Here is a 21,521-nt window from a genome sequence, read left to right as displayed (position 1 = left end):
AGCAACGAGTGATTGTGGCGAACCAAAGTTCCTGTTCAAAATCACTGAGTGAACTCCAGAAACAGCTCGATGAAATATGTAACAATCTTGGTCTGAATAATGGTCAAGCCACGGAGGACATCCTGAACAAGTTACAGAACTCCCTTGATCCTTTTGCCTTGCGTTAAACGTTCGTTTCAATGTAGCTTTACCGGTTTTCCTATCGAGTTTATCTATCTGTCTCCAGAACAAAGATGGGCAAGCTCAACTCTCGATGTTACTCCAGCTCCCGATCTACATTCGACAAAATTCTCCCAAGCCATAAAGTTTATGGCTGCACCCGCTTCGGGCCCATGGGGCCCGATGCGTAGGCAAGAATGGTGGGAATATTCGGCAGAAACTTGGTGGAGGGAAAAGTAAAATGGGAAAATTTTCAAATTCATTTTGAAAATGCACAAACTTCTCGCAATGAAAGAGATTATCAGCCTTCTTTAATGATTAAGGGATCTTGCCTACGTACAGGGCATCATGGGCCCGAAGGGGATGTAGTCATAAACTTTACGGCTTCGGACAATTTTATCTAATGCAAGTCGGGAGCTGGAGTAGCTTCGAGAGTAACTCAAACTTGCATTTACTTGATGAAAGTCCAAAATTGATTCAAGTGCATAATTGAGTGCGAACAGAATTTCCAAGAAATAGTTGTTAAAACAGTTTAAGCTCTAATCAAGTGCAATTGACGTAGAATATCCCGCGACTGTTCCAAAAAGCGAATATTTCCGAAGTACAATTTTGGGAAAATCTTTCTTATAAATCCATATAACGGTTATTGCTATGATCTCGGAACTTCTCTTTTCTTATATATTGATAATCACTTCATTTAATGGCTACATATATCAACGTCCAATCAACATTACAGTTTGAAGAAGTTATCAATACAAGAATGTCAGTGCAAAAATTTGCTTTTCCAACTTTTTGAATTATAATGGCTTGACATAGCACAAAAAATTCCAAACTCATATTTCCGTTATCACTTTGTTTCCATGCCAAAGCGAAATAGCGGATTTTCGAAATGAAAAATTAATTGTTATCAAGAATGAATGAAATTTGATTATGAAGAAATGGAAATTCCAAGCTCAACGTTTAAATTTCCTTGAGCGTAATTCAAGCACTATCCAACTCGTCATTCCTAGGTCTCATCTGAAATGACTCATATGCAGAACTTAATGTTGAACGTTCCTGTATTTCTGTGATGAGTGTTCACCGCATTAATTATTCACTCTCGGCATATTACGAATAATAAGACCGACACGTGCGAATTTGCTGATAAGAGCGAATCTACGCAGCTCGTGGGTTCATGTCGGTAATAAATTAATAAATTTGACAAACAAAGACCGAACGAAGGTTGATCGCAGTATTGATTTGACTCTCGAGCTTTCTTTAGTGAAAGTATAAAACTTTTGAAGTTTCCTTTAAACTTCCTAATTAGACTGGTGTTTTTTTTTTACTATTAAGGGGTGTTATTTAATGGTTTTTTGCTTTTCAAACAGGTAAAAGTTCCAAATAGAACCGCTGGAGGGGAAATTTTATTTTTCTTTCAAGACTTTAGAGTTTGTTGTTATTTCCCCGAGACGTTAGGATTTATAGAAGTTGCTTTATGCGTGTAATTAGCATAAAATTTTAATCGACGAGTTACACCAGTTTCTAATGGGCGAACGGGTTTTGTGTTGGGCAAAAGATAGGCGAATGATTTGCAAGGCAATTTATCTGACATACCCCAGTGGAAATTGTCTCAGGCCGCCCTAAACTTTGATCAGTGTTTGATCCAGTAGTGATCAGGTTGTGTCAATAAGTATATAATAATATATTTACTGCCTGCTGCAAATTATTTAAATATGTGTATAATTTTTGTTGCGGAATTTTGAATTGTACTTTACGGTTAGGTACATTGAATCTGATTGAAATGAGACTTTTTTTTTTCTTGTACGGGAAAAAGTATTGAAATAGGTCAAGCGTACGCATTACTTTGTCAAGTATAACACAGAAGTATGATACGGAAATTCCTCATGAGAGCTACGGCAGGGAAGGAACTTATCATTCGTTTGCAAATACCGAGTCTGTGATCCTGCTATATTTCGCTCATTAATGAATTACACTCAAAGGCACGGTTGGACCTGTTGAGATAATCGGATATCTATTGTGTTCACATTAAATTTCGAGAAATTCTCCATGAAACTTTATCATTGTATACGTCTTTGACACTCAAATTTTATAATATTAGACGGAAAAAAGAATACATGAAAAATTAAGTGATTGTTGCGTACATTTAGGGCAAAGTGTCGTTTTGTAAGGAAATACTGAACCAATCTGAATTTTCAGTTCAGTTCGACGTAATTTTTACTTGACCTTATAGAAAGATTAGGTAATCGTAACGTAAAAATTCAAGTGCGGTTCCAGAATTTTTATGAAATGAATTTTCAGCAATTGCTATGTAACTTTTCGAGATCTTGTTTCTCCGTGTCGAATGTAATTTCGGTGAATGTACGATTCAGTAGAATCACATGATTTTCTGAGCTACTTTTAACCTTGTAAGAACTTAACTTTACATCTATATAACATTTCATAACCGATAAACAACAAGCAAGGTCACTCATGGACTGAATATATATACGGTTTTCTGTATGCGTACGAATTACGTCGTTCTACTATGACTCTTTTGCAGGTGAGGAAATCCAAGCTTGAACGACGGGCTCACGCTTGGATCAGCCTCAGATACCAAGCTTTGGAATTCCGAGCTTGAACCAATCTTGATTCTACGGAATTACCATGATTCAACCAAGCTTGGTGATATAATGCAAATATGAGCTTGTATATCAAGCTAGTTGCGATCATAGTCCAGGTTTGGTATTCCGAGGTTGGACCACGCAGCTTCAACCAAGCTTGTTTCAATATATGATAACTAAGTAATTCCAAGCCTTCGAGTTCCTAGCTTGAACCAGCCGTGATGTTATGGAAAACTTGGTAAAAATCCGCAAATCGACGTTTAGATGCCTAGGATATTCCAATCATATTCGAAGTTTGGATCAAGTCTGGAGTAAAGGAATTAAATACTAAAAAATAATAATAGTAATAGTCATGATAATAATCAAATAGCTGCAGATAAAATAAATCACTGCGTATGTTCGTGATAACGATTAGGAGTCGTAGAGGAAGAGAGAGGGAGGGGGAAAGAAAGTACCTGATATCAATGGATAATGTAAATTCAGTACATAGTTAGTGATCTTAGTTACATCAAATGAACAGAACGTTATTCAACAACTTTATTTCTATAAGGTTGATATAGAGTTCCTATGCACAATTAAAAAACACAAGTCATAAGTGCGCGTTAGCTTAGCGGTAAGCCTAGGTAAGGTAGGTTTCGTAATGTTAATTAAGTTAAGTTAATTAGTTAGGTTTTTTCAACGATAAATTCAGCGGGGATAGGTACATGAGGTTAAAATCAACTTGTATCAGTAAGAAGAAAGTCATTTATTGTATTTTCAACTTTATTTTGATCAATAATTTCTCGATAAATGGAAGGATTGGTTAACAATTGTATCCCAGGCTTGGATTACGCGCGACGTTCAAGCTTGGATCAAGATTGGTCCTAACTCGGCCCATGCCTGAATTAGCTTAGTTTTAGCTTGGTATCCAAGCTTGGATCGAGTTTGACATCCAATCTTGGATCAACCTGGAACAGCGTTACAAACCGGGGTTTTGTACAAGCTAGGAATCCAAGCTTGAACCTAGCTAAGCTAGTCTTGGTCCAACCTTCGGCCAAGCGTGAACCGATTGTCAATTCCCACCTGGGTTGCCTCCTAATTTAAGCTGTGCAATCGTTATGCAATTTGAAATTTCGGCTGTCGATTGGGACTTTTATTATACAAATTGTGAGTCGAAAGCAAACTTTTTTTACTTCTAATAAATTTTATGGATTCAATATACCATGACTGATCCGGAAGTGACATGGTAAGTGGATCGAATCTTGATCAGGCACACGGAGAGGAACTCTTAATGAAAATTATCCTTACGGTAGGAGAAAAATGTATTATTGTATGTATGATTCGTTTACTACTTCTGTCTTTAATAAAATACATGCAAGAAATGGCAGAAAAGAGACCCCCCCCCCCCCCAGAAGCTCTCCCATACGAGGTTCGTACTACGCAATTAAACCAACGGGCGGGAAACTTGAATTTTTATTTCTCTATTCAGACTAAATTATTTAGCCGACGAATGGAAATTTCACTTGCGCTATTTGAAAGGAAAGCCTTTCTTGATAAACCAGACGATTGAATCTGTGCACGAGATAATATTGTTATGTGCACCTTGTGTTAACGATAAAAGATATAAAAAATAGATTGAAAAAAATTTAACACTTTACTGCAGAGACTTGGTGTACGAAGTGCGCACTATGTCGCGTAGCTATAATAGTACAAAGTATTTTATAGACTAAAGCAATGCCACTTCCTCCTTCCCTCGAGAAAGTATTGAATTGAATCTAGTGAAAACAAGCCTTAAAAATCTGGAAACCTCTAGAATTTTTTTTTTTTTCAATTTGAGTGCGAATCTAGTAAACATTTGTTAAAATTTCTTTTCGTAAAGCTACGCTACGTATAGCTAAGCTACGCTGAGACAACACCGTTGCAATTTATAAACAGTTACGGCAATGGGGAGAAGAGAATTAGGTGTGTAGACTGAAGAAATTGATTGAGGTTGAAAATATATTGATTGATTAAAACGTATGGTGTGATATGAGCGAAAAAAATGCACAACATGACAAGTACAATTGCACACGGAGACAACCAAACCCACCCTATTACTGCTGTAGGGCACAATTCATTTCTTAACGATAAAATATAACATGACCTAAGAATAATTACCATGTTGCGTAGTGACAATGACCGTAAAACAGTAATGATTACCATGTGACGCGGTAGGTTTTCAATATTATCTTGCAATTATTACGTTCTATACTATAAATTATGTAATGGTGGTGTTTACCCAGTGTTGTATAAAGGATGATTATTTAGAGTTCATTGAAAACTGTTTTTGTATGCTGCCGTAGCATTCTCTCCGACCTGCCGGGGATTTGTACCATTTAATTCCCTCTCTGTACGGTGTTCAAAAGATAACACCAAAATATTAGCTCTAACGTCCAGAGTTTGGACGACAATGTTTCAGAAGAGCTGTAAAAATAGATAAAAATCTAAGAGAAACTGTAGATAGTGCATTTAATTTTTAATGCTTTTGTGAAACATCATTAATTTTTTGAAATTTGCATAGTTATTCTGATTCGAAATGAAATTCAAGATTGAATTCAAAAGTTGCGATTAGTCTCCTGATATTGTCTCTCCTTATCACAACAAACCACGGAAAATCAACTTGTTCCCCCAAGTTATCCGTCAGAAAAATCCGTTACGGAAAGAAGGGCAGACGATAGCAATATATAAATAAAAAATTCCCAACTATTCTCCACTACGAATTATAATTCAATTCTCCATCACATTATTCAGTCCCAAAATCCGCCAATAAATCTTTTGGAGTGTGCCACACCTAATTAAATCAAACTAATCAGTCACAATGTGTCATAATAAATCCATTACTTTTATCTGTCAGATTACTGAGGGCGAAACTTCAATCACCGGAGTGCATCAATCAGGGGTACGTGCTGGATGGTTATCCAAAAACCTGGAATCAGGCACGGAAATTGTTCAATAACAAACTTATTCTCAACTCAAACTCCACATCCTCACCCCAAATTTCGGAAATGTTCCCCGAGTTTGTGATGCAACTCGTGGCAACCGATGAATTTCTCCACAATCGTGTACTAAATTTACCCGAGAGTGAGATACAGCGTACCCATTATAATGTAGACAGCATGGTGAAGCGCCTCCGGGAATACAGGTCTGTGAATTATTATTATTAGCTGGACACTGGTGTGTATTTTCCACGAGGTATACAGCTTTACCTTCGGTCTGATGCTTTATTATCTGCTCCGTTGTATGGAAGATGGTCCGATATTGCGCGTATCTATTGTCGACATAGTAGCTTTTTTTCATCCACGTTCCCTCATTTTTCTTTTCATCGGTAACTTACGAGTTCGTGGTTTGGTTTTACAGGGAGACAAACACTGGAAATGATACGACATTGGGATTCTTCATCCGGAATGGAATACATCCGCTTAATGTGGATGTCGAGAGGGAGTTTATGGGTATTCTCACGATTTTTCAAAAGTGCCTCGAGACAATCGGACCACCGAGAAACTACGGTCATTACTCTCCTTCCAATATTTGTTTTTTTCTCATTTGCCTTTGTTTTCCTGCGTTAACAATAGCAAAAGTAGTGGTGAGCTCAGAGCAATGTGCATCAGCAATGAGCTTTGCCGTATTCTTCCAATGCTCCTTAAATCTTTCCTCACAAGCAAATATCATAATTATGAATTACGGGATTGCTAATATTTTAACTCATTCGACAAGATTTTTTTGATACAAACGACATCTTGGTGTCATTTGGTTTACGTCATTTGGTTTACTATCAGGAAGCATTGAGTAGGTGTCCACTCCCAATTTTTATGAAATTTAAATAGAGTTTGAAGGACTCAAAATTAAGCGCTCTGTATTCGTTTTAATGGGCCTATATGTGGGTTCAGGAGACGACACTCCCCTTTGAAGTTGACCATCTTCCGGGCTATTCGCTTGAGTAGGGAAATTATAATGGCACATGTACCCCTTCGTTTTCGTGTTAGAGAACATTTTATCCCGCACATTATGTAACAGAATAATGAGAGTGATTTTCAATTGGGCGCAGAACTTGGAGCCGAGGAACGCGCGGCAGAGGTTGTGATCCGTGATGTTCTGCGTACATTGGAGATCTCATTTGTTGGGAGTGAAGAGGAGGAGATGCTTCGTCAAAGGAACATGACCCGAGATAAACTTATGAAAGAACGGGTGAAGTATTAGTCTCAACCCACGTGGAAGCACTCATTGTCATAGTTCTATTTTCGATTATTTTTCGCATCACCTTTTATTGAGAGACTTGAAAGCATAATTTAAGCTTTTGGAATCGTAATGTACGATTTTCAAAAATCATAATTTACAAGGTCAATTGCGTAATTTATGGGACAAATAACGAAAATGACGAAATTGATTTCCTAAATTATGAGGAAAAGGCGACAAATTACGGGACTTTCCCGTAATTTACGATATCAAAATCGTATGTTCAAATAGATTGAGACCGTAAATGACGATATAGAAGAAAAACTACATGATTCTTTACGTACCTTACGCATTAAAAATCATAAAATAAAAAAAAACGAATTGAATTTTCTGAATGAAAAGTATTTGGTCACGTGCCTTCGTTTTTTGGTAATACTTCGAAATGTGACAGAAGGTAATCTTTGCTCATGGCCTTCTTTGTAAATCTCAGTACGCTCTAGAAAACCCGTTTTTACAAATATTGTGATATTTCCAATCGTAATTTACCCTTTTGAAATTATCATTTACGATCTCAATTGCGCTACTTAAAGGGTTATTTTTCTCATAAATTACGGAATTTACATCATAAACTAGGATTTTGGGAATCATAAATTATAATTTTAAAAAGGTAAATTCTCTTTTCGAATCTCGTGTCTCACGTAAACATTTTTCTGTATGTATTCATTGTCATCACTTTACCTCTATTTTTGATAGGTTATTCGATAGATGTGTTAGTAAAACCGTCAGCATCCCAAAAATGGCTTCACCACACTCTTTCAACACCTAAAAGAGATTGGAACTGAGATTTTTTCAAATTTGTTGTGAATTTAATTCCATGGGAATTGAACGCAATTTTAGAGGAGGAGGTTTTCTCCACAGCTACCGGTTATGTCATTAATTTACATGCTTTTATCATGTGAGGAAATTTCTGTTGGTCTCTGATCAAGTTCCAATTACGTTACATCTGACCGCACATCTGATTTTGATCAGATTGATAGATTAGGACGTGATCAAAGATGTAACACCTCTCATCAATCGTGATTTCATCGGGATTGATTGGAATTAATAGAAATTTGATGAAGCCAAGCCCATTATACAAAAAAATATCCGATTTTGATTTTTTTTTCCATTCAGTTCAGGATAATTTCTTTATTTCTACTCGGATAGGGATCATTTATAGATCAATTTAAAGTCCGTTGAGTGTACTTCAACACGAATTGTAATATTTAGTTTGATCATGTAGCTTGGGAATGATTTGTCGTTTGAAATTAAATTTCATAGTTTCTCAATTCTGGGGGTTCTTCTGTTTGATTGGTGGTAATCAACTGATTTTTCCCTAAATTGTAATGAGTTATATGATTTGTCGTTTGAAATTAAATTTCATAGTTTCTCAATTCTGGGGGTTCTTCTGTTTGATTGTTGGTAATCAACTGATTTTTCCCTAAATTGTTATTAAATTTTGCCATCTTTAAGCCCCTGGAGCATAGAAGGAGGATGTAATATTTATTGATAATGTTGAGGATCTGTCCCTTGGGCGTCAAACTTTGGGCATACCATTGAAATATCTGGAGTGGCGGGTCACTTTTGGAACTGGGCACTGCGAATTCGATCAGGAGTTAGAAGTTCGGGTTGATGTAGCCTGAGTCATGAGTTATATGAGTTGGCTCGTTGTTTGATAGTACGTTGAGTCATGAATTCAGGGTAGAAATGATCGGAGATGTGTTGTGAGAGATTGTATTGGCTTATTCGGGGATTTGTGGGAATATAATGACAGGGGGGCGTCTTTTCTGAAAAGTATTGTTAGGATTGTTGCTAGGTGGTAGTATCTTTGGAGAACGACATTGGTGAGGCCAGGACAGAAATGAAGGGAACTGAGATTAACATATGCGCCTGTTTGGGGGTGCACTCTGAGTCTGAATCTAGGTTGTCTTCAGGAATAATGTTATAATGATTCATGTTTTTTTGCCTCATGGTTACTTTTTCAATTTCCATACTTACCTGAGATTGGTCGTTAGGCAGTTTGATGGGGTTTGAGGGGAAAGAGGGTAGGACGATATGTTTTAGGAAGGAAGAATCGAGCTTCGCTTCAGTTTTTCCACTGTCATCTCAGAATCGGGTTCAAGATTGTTGTTGGAGCAGTACTGGATGTATTCATCCCAGAGAGCTATGTCTGCAAGGTCTTTCTCCGGAGAGAGACTTGATAGGGGTGATGATGGTGAATGGCCGCTGAGAAAACGGTCATTGTAGAGGTGATTAGGGAAGCAGGACAAAGAAGACCTGAGAGAAGGTTATCAGATTTCGTGTGGTTCGTTCATGCTGGTAAATGATTAGAGGATGGTGGTGATTGTGATCATGTAAGAGACTGGTAAAGCCAGTGTAGAAAGCAGGAGCAGCAGCAGTAGTCCGACCGGTAGCGTGTTCAGAATATGGTGCATTGGTTTTGAAGTTTTCTCTATTCACTTGGTACGAAGAAGTTGTTTTCGCTCTACAGGCCTCTAGATGAGACTGGATGTTAGTCACTGAGGCCAAAAGAATATTAGTCACAGAAGAAAGAAAGCACTGCTCTTTCTTCTTATGAAATTATTGTTTATAATTATGTGAACTGTCGTGTGACTTTTCGAAATCGTCCGCATTGATTCACTTTTGGAACCATCGTTTCATACTATTTATTTCTACGAATTTAACTCAATAATTGGTGATTTCTTCACCCTGACATTCGATTCAGTGTTACTGCCTTGCCGATTAGTAGTCAACTGTCCATGAAATTGTCTTTTTTATCTAACAATGTGCATTATAAATAAAGCGAATTTCCTACAAAATTAACAATTCAATACAACGTGAAAGACTGTCGCATCAATTTGAATCCTCATACCCAAAGCAAAAGAAACTCAAAATCTCAAAATCTACAGAACTCATCCATAATCAGTGGAAAACATGGACAGTTCATTTGGCGAACACACGGTCTTTTGCTCTCTCGCTACCATTTAAATCTATCCGAATCATATTCGTCTAACTTGTTTTGATCCCGCCTATAATACAACTTGCGAAAATTGAAGTGCACATTAATCAGTCATGCAACGACATCCACCTTGAACAGCCATTCACAACATGACGCAGCTGATATTGAATATTTCTTCACATCGGATATGTTTTTGTTGCTATAAAAGACTTAAATGAATCTATGTCTCAAGAGAAATACTTGACTGCTGAATAGTGATATACAGATTGATTAAAAAGATGCTCAGAAATCGAGATTCAAAACACTCCATGACAATCGAATTGGAGTTCAATGAGTACAGGATGACACTAATGGGTGAGGATTGGTTAAGTAGAGTAGAGTGGAGTTTCCCGGAGACTAGGTGCAGATTCTAAGTTGAAAGAGGTGAAGTTTCTCTGTGGATGATGCTCTTAGACATCGGGGATTCGGGTAGATAGGGATTGATGGTTACAAGTTTAGACTGTGAAAACCGGGAAGACTTGATGGAAGTTTAAAGGGGAATTCTGGGAGAGAACTTCTAGTTACGAAAGAGCTGCTACTCACTTACTAAATAACGACTTCTAGCTTAGCAATGGTCCGACGGATATCAACTGTGATGTGTTTCGATTACTTTAATTCTTTTAATCAGGACCGTTCTCGTAAATCTTATCATCTGTTTGGCCAACTCTTAAATTTGCATGACGATATTTCATAATAAATTCCATCTCCACAGTGATATTTATTAAACTTTGATAATATTTACTACACGGAGAGACGTATCGGAGAGTAGTGGAACAATTTGGAACAATTTGCAGAATCTGAAACAAGGAATCATTTTCCAGCAATTGATTTATAGGAATACAAAATAAACAAACGGACAACATAAATTGGTAGCGAAGCGGTAGCCTTAATTGTCGTTGCTCTATTATGAATATGTGAATTACTGAATTAATTTCATTAGATTTTGGGACAGTTCTTCATACATACAGTTCCTCATATTGGTACACTTAGCTCCTTTTTCAAATGATTATTTTTTCGTTTATTTCGACATAGCTCAACATAATTGGGACATTACTTGGCCTGGTGCGCTAGGTTTCGAACGTGTTCGCGGCTGTGAAATTTGGATCGGCCTAACATCAGCTCGAGTAATGCCTAACATCAGCATCAGTAATGTTCGTAACGCGTTCATGTTGTCGGAATCAACTTGCTGAGAAGCAAGCTAAAAAAATCAATGCACCGAAAAGACTGAGTCAAACAGCAAGCAAGGCCAGAGGTGGCTTAAGGTGGTTGTCGCGCGACAGTCTCTGTAAAAAGTTTATCCGCTGTGCAACGGGCCAGTTTAGAACACAATCTTTTAACGGTATATAGTCTCACTTGATTGATTGCATTGTGCATGAATAGCTAAAGCATAACTATATATTTTCCATATTAACTATTTTCAATTATATAAATTTATAAATTTCCGATAATTATATTCCGTAAACCAAACGGTCAATCGATTTGATTTTTTTTTCTGTATTTCCTCCCACGATGTATATTCCACGTTTTTTTTTTATTTCTGAAACTGTCGAGCCGTTGATATTTAAAAAATTCTAATCGGCAAAACTCCATTTAAACACGTGTTAAATCACTTGAATTTCAAAAATTTATATCTCAAGTTCAAAACGGTCAATTGCAAACGGAAAAAGCTCATTTTGTTGCTAATTTTTCAAACTATTCACCATAAAATTGTTAACGAAAACTGTCGAAAAAAAATTCTACGCGACAACAACCTTAAGAGGAGGCCAGTTATGTCCCAGAAGCATGAGAAAGAAATCTCCCTGAGCAATAGAATATAAAAATATCCTAATAAATTTTTAAGGTTGCTTTTGTTTTTTTTGTGTTCTTCTCATTTTTTTCTGGTCTCTTCCTAATGGCACCATACTTATGCTCACATACTTTAATTAGTTAATTAATGATTACAATTAATCTTTATAAATTATTCAATTTCAACGAATTTTGACGATAATATATAGCAATTCATTCATGCCAAATTGCCAATTGCCAAATGATAAATGATTCAATATTCAAATTTGAATGCCATTCATTTGGGCTATCGCAAACTTCAGTGGATGAATCACTGACATTACAGCAAAACGAATATATTTTCTCTTCATTAAATCTCGTTAAAAAATCATTTGGATATGAATTCAGTGAAGGAAAATTAACTGAACATATTTCCTAGTTTTTTCCGTAGATGTTTAGAATTGTGAAAATATACGATCGTTTTATCCACATTTATCTGGTTGATCTTTAAGATAAAAATCAATCATTGAGGAATAATCGAGTATTGAATGAGAATCGATTAATTGAAGTCGAAAACAAATGAAAAACTTCTTGCTCCTTTAACATAAGGGGGTAGCACTCCAGAAAAAGCTTTTCCAGATTATTATTTTTTATCTTTAATTCAACAACAGATTGATTTTTAATGAACTGAATCGTTTTGTCCCAATCGAATTTTAAACATTTTTTGGAACGTAATTTACCGCTTCCAGTAATGAATTACACAAAAATTGTAAAGAAGAAAATAGTCAGTTTTTAGGTGAAGGATTGAATCTATATAGTAATTTTTTAATTAATCATCGTTACGACACTTTTAGGGCTAAAAAACAGCAATTTTGGTCACGAAGACGTGATTATTAGGGGAAAAAATATTTTTTATTTCCATCAAATTTTTACCTCTCACTATTTCGATAGGGAATCGTATTATTTCTAACTATTCATGTCATGAGAACTCATAGGTGCTCCTACACTTGAATAAAAGTTATGATATGTAGATTATGTGATTCCTGATAATATCCTGGTGCTACGGAAAGCCTTATATATTCTCACGATGTAAATAGTTATAAGTAATATGATTGCTTATCCAAAATACATATATAAGAATTGTTCCTCGAAAAATCGTAAATTTCAAACATTTTTTTTTATTCATTAATAAATCCCCTGGGGAAGTCCGATGATGTGGTTGGCGCAGAAATCAGCGCAAAATCAAGGATTTTAAGCAATAAAAATTCCTTGGAAATTCAAAGTGGTTTTTTTTCTAATAATCAGGTTTTTGGGGCGAAAATAATCGTTTTGTGGCCCTAAAAGTGTCGTAATGATGATTAATTAAAAAATTGCTATATTTTTCAAATCTTCACCTAACGACTGACTATTTTCATCTTCATAATTTTTTGTGTAACTCATTACAGCGAGGCGTAAATAACATCGGCAAAAAATGTTTAAAATTCGATTAGGAGTGTTGTATTGACGTGGTGAATGGATGAATCTGCAAACAAATAAAAAACCATGAGGGTTGAACTCTCAAACGAGTTGACATGGAATGCTCAATGCTTCATATATTTTTACCGTAATTGAATTCTTCACCTCTCACAAGATAAAAACTTATGCATATTTTCTAACTTTCTCATTCACAGAAAAATAACATGGATAACCAACTCAAAGAGGAAGAATATATATTGAGAGGTCTCGCGGAGCCACTGCGACTCTACTTATTCAAGCACGTATTTCCCACATTGAGTCAAGGTCTTTTCTCCCTCGTGCAGTCGAAGCCTCAGAATCCCCTGGACGCTCTCGTAAGTACCCGTAATATGCTCCCGCCAACAATTTCTACAATAACGTAGTTTAAGAAGAAAAAAAAATCCTGCATCTCTATAAGCGTCCTTTTTATTACTGTCAATAAATCGATGTTTCATCGGGTAACAATTTTATTATGAAAGTTTCATTGGCACAAACTTTATATGTTTCAACAACGATTCGATGCTCTGCATTTTATATTAAAGGAATTCTCTAATTTTCCATAAGATCAATTGTAAACCGAGATTGAAATTGTCTAAAGTAGAAAAGTATCAATTACGTCGGATCTCTTTCCTCTGTACCTTTTTGCGCTGCCCCCGGAGGCAATGAGGAATGAGTGATATTTAATTTCGACAGATTGAGTTAACATGGAACAATGGAGCTGGTGACAAAGGATTGATGGCGGTGACATTGTACAGACTAAATGTCCGCTCGACTTGGTTGCATCATCGCAATCAATAATTGAATTCTCTCTCTTTTTTTCAACACATATTGTCATTTAGTTTGACAGACTTATTCACGTGGAAAAATTTTGATACGTTTTTATCCTCTTGATTTTTCTCTTTTTTTTAAGTAAAATTGAAAAAAGGTGATATCCGTCAACACCGATTTTGAAAGAAACTGGTCGATTTATTTGGGGAGAGCAAATCAACGAAATAGTCATCATGGTATTGATATTTTATAAGGATCTAGTTTTTTTACTTCTTAAATATGAGTTATAATTTTTTTTAATGGCGCCGTCGAAAGTGTGGAGGGGAAAGACTGAAAAAATCCTATGTCTCCGTTTTTTATTTCTTCTCTCTCCGAGTGGCATTGAGCCATTCGATATCAACTTGAAATATATTCAGGTGAAAATCGATAGAGTAGGATTGAGTATTGCGGGCTGTCCACTCATTCCTTTATGCTTGCGGACTGTCTTCATTTTCAAGTGTACACTGCACAGAGAAAAGCGGTTCGTGATTTATTATTTTGATACATAAACACTACCTGTGTCTCCTGCCCCTTCGAGTATTACCGCGATGATTCCACCGAGATTTGAATATTTCGGATGGTTAACGAATAAGTCCATAACTAGAAGTTAATGAGACTTTTAAAGTTCTATTTCCTACATCAGAGGTGGACAACCTCAGCTCTCGGAGTTACTCCAGCTCCCGACCTGCGTTAGGCAAAATTGTCGAAAGCCATAAATTTTGTGGCTGCACCCCTTTAGGACCCACGATGCCCTGCGCGTAGGCAAGAGTGGGGATACTCACTGCTCAAATGCCAACCTATGGCATCAGCGTTGTGTGTTGTCCTACTGGAGAAAATCATTTCTGCGTTCTTCCCTCGGCAGGCCGATTTTCGGCGAACTGCCCGAGAAGGGGAGCTGTAGATTATTCCACCGGTTACCGAGGAGAAAGTGATGAAAACGTGTAGCAGAGTTGGGAACTCGAAGACCTCTGGCTTCGGTAAAGTCCCGAATGTTGCACTGTGAACATAACGCTGCAACTCGGTGCCGTCAAGCTCACTTCGCAGCCGTACATACGATATCTGGGAGTGATGATCGATACCCGATTCAATTTTAAGCAGTAAGTGGAGCACTCCACTAGTAGGGCCACCGGAGTTCGAGCAGTCCTCGCGCCACATGCCTAACGTGGAAGGACCCAAGCAGAAGAGAAGAGCACCGGTCATGTCGTAAAACAGCAAATTAAGTACTTTAGTAGCGATTACGGTACTTAATTTGCTAGTATAATACCACTGGTGGCCGATCATTTCTCCATTCGGATTTTTGCCCATTCGAGTACACGTACAAAATCATGCAAAGAAACGGAAAACTCTGAAAACTCTGAAAAACTTGGCTATGAAAATTAAATAATTAAAAAAATATTTTATAAACAACGAAAGAAATTTATTTTTCAGGGGAATTTCTCCAATGCGAATTATTTTTGAATCACGTTTGAAATAACCCACTTTTATGCTTAGCTGTCTCACAGACCTTTCAATGCAGAATTCGATCAAAGATGAGAAATAGTTGGAAAGCTACTGCTGAATTTCCATCGGAAATTTTTTAGAAGTTCCCAGAATGGAACTATTTGGCAGCCTCGAATGGGGGCTCTGAGTGTGCGAAAATCCACGTTTAAAAGAAATCATACTTATGTCGAAATTATCTTACATTATTAAAATGCGTTTGATTTACATAAGTATGAATCCAGTAAACCCCGAATACGAATGCGACCATGGATATAAGCCCAGGAAATACTTCTATTTTAGAAATAGTATATTGTGCACCAAGCAGGGCATTGTAACTTGCATGTGTATTACCGAGCCGAAGTGAAGTCAAGGGTCGTAAACACGAGGGTTTGAATGTCCTCTTTCCCTTTTCGGGTGCACATTGTTCTTTTCGTCATCGCTACACACAAAAGTTGGATTTTTCTTCGGCAATAACGGGATAAATGTGGGTTATATCATTCTGAAGATCCTAAAAAACAACAGAAATTTGAGGAATGGAATAGGCCACTTTCTTCGCAGTTTTTAGGAAAATAAAACATCGGACTTTCTCTGTTAGTATGACGCAATAATATATTGTGCCTCTAGGGAGTAAAGTATTTTCTGACGAAATGTGAATCACATGAGTCAGAAAATACTTTATTTCCGTGAGGCACACAATATTTTATTCTGGTAGGGACTGGAAACTGCGATCTAACCGAACGAAACGGGGTTAGAATCGTACTTTCCAGACTCTAGGGGAATAAAGTATATAATATCCAACAATACATCGAGAGAAAAATACTCGAAGAATTACGGACCTTTCATGTATTCGTGGGGTGACCTTGTTTTTCGGGGAAAATACTGTAAGTTCCGTAAAAATTTTCGTAGCGAGGAGGAATTTTTGCGAAACTTTGAGGACAATTTTACGGTACCTCCAGTACTTTTTCCCGAAAGCAAGGTCACCCCACGAATATGTGAAAGTTCCGTAATTTTTTGAGTATTTTTCTCTCCATGTACGCATCGCGAAATTTGATTATATTAGATCCAGAGAATCCTTCAATTTACATAAGTAATGACAGATTGATGGTATTAAAAATCATCACTAATTATGGCAATTTGTGGGTCCTGATTTACTTTTAATTTCAGATAATTAGTCATCTGAAATAGTACTCTGGCTAGCAAATTCACATTCGCACACCTCTAACTCGTTAATCGGGACCTGTTATTTCAGAGTCAGGAACAGTTGTGCCAGAATATTCCCTGTCATGAACTCGTAAAACGTGGAAATTATCTCTCGAAACAGTTTCGATAAAGCGTACCCCATTGACGATACAATTCAATAGAAACAGTATCATAAAATCAAAGGGAGGACGGGTTTCGGATGAGAGGGGTCAAGAGAGGAAGGTGGTGTTCCGATTGGCTAGAGTACTGTACCCCCGGTGCCATTTACGTTGAATGTCTGTGCAATGCCGCAGAATAGTCGGCAGTCCCAAATTTAACGTCAACATTTCGAGTTTTTTATGGGGGCGACAGCGGATTAAGGAGTGGACAGTAATTGCCACTGACAATACAAATTTTCAAATAGCTATCAAACTCGGGATATCAATTGCAACAGATAATTCCACACGGATCGAAAAATCCAATAAAAGTTATGAGAAAGGAATGTAAAATTATGTTTCTGATTGTAAAGGCGAGCGGAGCGAAGTTTTATAAAAAGTGTGAGTTGGAAGAGAAATTATAACAGCCGTCGAATCTGTTCGGTAAAAATGACCCACCAATCTGATAATTTACCGCTGTGTTGACAATTAGTCGTTCCGCCATTTCGCCTCAGCAATTGAGGAATTTTACGAAACACACCATAAGTATAAGTAACACACCAGCCTCGTCAAAATTGTTGAACGTTCATGAATTTGTTATTTTCGAGGTGTGATAAGCCGAGAATTTTTCATGGAATTTTACTTTTTTTAGTTCGAGTCCAATCACGTGAAAATTTGGTACTTCTTTCGGTTATCAACTTGAGAAATCGATAACGCTGCAAATGAAGTAAGGAATAAGTGCAAATCCACTGAGGAAAAAAAAACGGTTCGATCAAGCGTCTATATTCCTGACTGAAGTTTGGACCATTCTTGGATGAATTTTTTAACTCTTAAGAGTCAGATTTGGAATAATCGTGGAAAAATCAAGAGAAATTCTCAATGTAAGGATGCGCTTACGATTAATGAGTTTTTTGGGGATGAGAGTATGTAATAAAAGAACCGTTTTTCCACCATTCATGAAAACCAAACATATTGACACAATTGGAGAATAAATTCATTCCTTAACAGAAAATTTGGTGAATGTATGGTTTCGGTTCACCAAAAAATAAAAATCCCTGATGTCTCTGAAATTCCTTACGCCCGCCTTCCCTCTGCTGTCGCTGTTGACGCGTGGAGTGAGTGATATAAAATTCAATATTTTGAATAGCGACAGAAGGGTAGCGGCGGATAAGTCACTCGTGGTATTCGTTCAGCGATGGTAGATGGTCTCAGTATCATTAGGAAGCTCTTTTGAAGCTCTTAAAAATGTTATATGAGTTATCCCCATTGAAACACTCCGATATAGTGTAAATTTCAATTTAAGACTAATTTTTAAAAGTAACGCAAGACAAAATTTTACCTGTGACGATGAATTATTGACGAACTATGTAATACTACTCAATATTGAATGAAGCACTTCAAAGTATGCTCCAGGGGCTTCAAAAGGGCATGTAACTCATTCCAATTTAGGAGAAAATCAGTTAATTGCGACCAATCAAACAGAAGAACTCCCAGAATTGAGAAACTATCAAATTTAACTTCACACGACAAATCGTCCCCAAGCCCTACGATCAAATCGCATATTGAGTATATCATGTTGAAGTACATTTAGCAGGATTTGAATCAATTTATAAATTATCCCTATCCGAGTAGGAATAAAGAAATTATCGTCAATTGAATGAAACAAAAAAGTCAAAATCGGACACCATTTTTTTATAATGGAAAAGTATAGTTAAAAATTTTAATAAAAAAAAAACGTCATTCGGTTAATCTTTCAAGAAGTTATGAATTAAAAAGACAAATTTTTAGAATCATATTTTCATAACGGCTAGTGTAAAAAATTTGAAAAATGTAGCGAAGCTACCTTTACATTTACATCTACTTTGATATCGGTTTATTTTGTACCAGGTCAACACATTGTTTCGGGCGAAATGCGTCACATCAGAACGAAGTTCTGTTTGCTACGTCGTAATAAACAATACGTGAACAGACTATCATTAAAGGTGGCCTTCATTTTTGGGTTAACAATGGCAACTTCCCTTCTTGCATTCATTCGCTTAGTTTTACGTCATTCTTACAAGAAAACTGCACAAGACGATCCACTATATATAATCTTTATCGTTTTCCAGGCAACGTATTTATTTCGCTATAATCCTGAGGGTAAAATGTATGAAATTCTGTCTCAATTGTCAACGAACATCACTGGGGACTCATGTACTGACGTCTCTGAGGATTTTTCTGAGGAAGAATTAAATGACATGGCGTTTGGCGAACTGACACCTAAATGATACATAATGTACAATCGGAAAGCATGAATTACTATAAATTTTCACATTGTCTATCAGATTTTTATGAAATTAGAAAAATTAGAAGTCTTACCTGTTATGTTTTGGAGATCGGGAATTAAATCTAGAACTGATATATTTTACTCTAGTTTGATCACCTCACGATAATATTCCAGATTATCAAACTCGCGAAATTAGCTTTTTAATGGTTACTGCTTCATCTCGCTATATCGCTCCATACGGAAACTATGATGTTTTAATCGTCAAAATAGATGTAAAATTGATGTTACGTTACGCTTGCAGTTTTTATTTGGAGAGTTTTGTCAGCATCTCAAGTAATGGTACGTAATGAGTATGTAATATTATTCGAAAGATAGGGCAATGAACTTTTATATGATATAACATTTATTCCTCTGTTTGTACGATGATTGCAAGTTATGGATGATGATGAGTGATTCGTCAAATTTCGCATGGATGAAAAATTTAGTATCAAATTTAAATAATATGGAAAATATTAATAATTTTGCTAAGCTGGAAAATTTGGAAAATTTTGTTGAAACTATGGAAAATGATAAAAATTCTCAAAATTTAAGACATGTAATCGTTTCCGATGATTTTGATTATTTTGGTGAAATCTGTGAGATTCCATTTTTGACGATAATGCCCTAAACAACAATATTGGCAATACCCTACAACAAGGTTTCTCCACGGATTAGAGAACTAGAGATCGACCTTAAAAACTTATATTGTGCTCTATATTTTCACTTGCGGTAATATGAACTATTAAGTTTGTTTAAAAATATGCATTACGTTTTTGAAAAATTTTTTGAATACCAATGATTTGGGGTAACTTTTGTACGCTTGTATAGTCGTCGTGAGACCAGAACACACCGACAACTGCTGTACTTATATCTGCTCTACTCTACTCTACACTATTGCAGTCGACTTGACATTCGTTGAAATGGAGTGTTTTGATTTTTTCTCAATGAACTGACTGTAGTTGACGTGGTTTTGTAAAACAATTGTTCACATAAGAGATTTTTGTTTAAACCGATATATACACACTCATAGTTATATAATTTACATAATGATCCTCAATTCAAGTTATTGAAATCATTTTGGTAGTTAATATGGAACTGATACTGGAAGATTGGGAACTATTTCGTGAATTCTCATTCCATGAAAAATGACGGAAAAGGAAATGTTAGATAAAAAAATGACAGAGAATTATCACATAATATAAACAGATACACACACTATTTCATATATGTATAGAGCATGAAAATTGAAAACATAAATACCAAAAAATTTGATAGTTATCAATATATTTCATTTTATTGAGGGTTGCATGGATTTATTGGATAAGTAAAGGTTATTGGTCCAGTCCATTTATCACAGATGTGGGCAACCTTAGATAAGCTCGGAGCTGTATCCATAAAATTAGTAAGGTTCCAATTATAAGGCACCTAACGTGATTACAAGGGTTGTCACATATTTGGGTAGGGGGGGTAACATCGAGAGATAGCGCATGCCCGTGATTGAAATGTGAGGGCAAAATGGTTTGAATTTTTGTGCACGTGGTTGGACATTTTCTTTTGGATTGAACAAAAATTAAATTAAAAGAAAATGGTTAAGATTCAACATTCATCGGTGGAAATGAAAGTCGTATGCTCGTGAACTTGAGCGGGAAAAGTTGCATCGTCAATAATAGATTAAAGGACGCCGATAATGTTCTCGATTGTGAGAAGTTTGTGCATTTTAATTTGGCATCGAGAGCTGAAAATATAGAAATGAAAAGCTTGAAAATGCATATCAACTCAGGTCTATTAACAATGAAACATGATAATATTTAATAATTGTTTTCCAAAAAATATTTCCTCTTCAAGAGAACTATGAAAGATACGAATTCCTTTTTATAAAGTCGATGAAAAACAACCAATAATCAATCAAAAGCAAAACAACAAGAAAAGCTATAATTGAACTGAAATTGAAATATTTCCATTAGAGACATAGAAAATTTTCCTATTTTACTTTTTCTACCACCAAGTTTCTGCCGAATATCCCCACTACTCTTGCCTACGCGCAGGGCACCATTGGCACGAACGGGGTGCAGCCATAAACGTTATGGCTTGGGACAATTTTGCCTAATGGAGGTCGGGAGTTGCAGTAGCTCGGAGAGCTGAGGTTGCCCACCTCTGATTTAGACCTTGACCCACCATTTGTTCGACTGTCGATGAAACAATGCCAATCGTCGCATAAAAATGCCCTGAAAAACATATAAAAGTGTGTCAACTTTATTTGAACAACAGACAGACAGTAAAATGAATTGAAAGCTAGTGTTTTTTACGCGCTGAATACCAAGTAAATGAACTGCATCAGAACAGCTCTTCAC

The 21,521-nt window shown here is 36.4% G+C and overlaps 2 protein-coding genes across 3 annotated transcripts in view; one reads left to right on the top strand and one right to left on the bottom strand.

Annotated features, from left to right (window-relative positions):
* Syt1 (Synaptotagmin 1) overlaps nt 1-21,521 on the bottom strand; it is an 83,336-nt gene that overhangs the window by 46,414 nt on the left and 15,401 nt on the right. The gene's annotated exons all lie outside the window — the stretch shown is intronic.
* On the top strand, nt 1,442-19,265 carry LOC105264516 (adenylate kinase 7-like). Of its 2 annotated transcripts, XM_011301446.1 has the most exons (6): nt 1,442-1,526; nt 5,632-5,919; nt 6,135-6,283; nt 6,823-6,962; nt 13,422-13,580; nt 18,974-19,265. In XM_011301446.1, the coding sequence occupies exons 1-6, from the start codon at nt 1,504-1,506 to the stop codon at nt 19,130-19,132; spliced, it is 918 nt and encodes a 305-aa protein (XP_011299748.1). In that variant the 5' UTR covers nt 1,442-1,503; the 3' UTR covers nt 19,133-19,265. The 2 variants fall into 2 exon arrangements, with proteins under 2 accessions (XP_011299748.1, XP_011299749.1); XM_011301447.1 differs by lacking the exon at nt 13,422-13,580.

Source organism: Fopius arisanus, unplaced genomic scaffold (genome assembly GCF_000806365.1).
Source record: "Fopius arisanus strain USDA-PBARC FA_bdor unplaced genomic scaffold, ASM80636v1 scaffold00022, whole genome shotgun sequence".
NCBI classification, from domain to species: Eukaryota; Metazoa; Arthropoda; class Insecta; order Hymenoptera; family Braconidae; genus Fopius; species Fopius arisanus.
The sequence above is the reverse complement of the archived record's forward strand: the minus strand, read 5'-3'. Positions and strand labels throughout refer to the sequence as shown.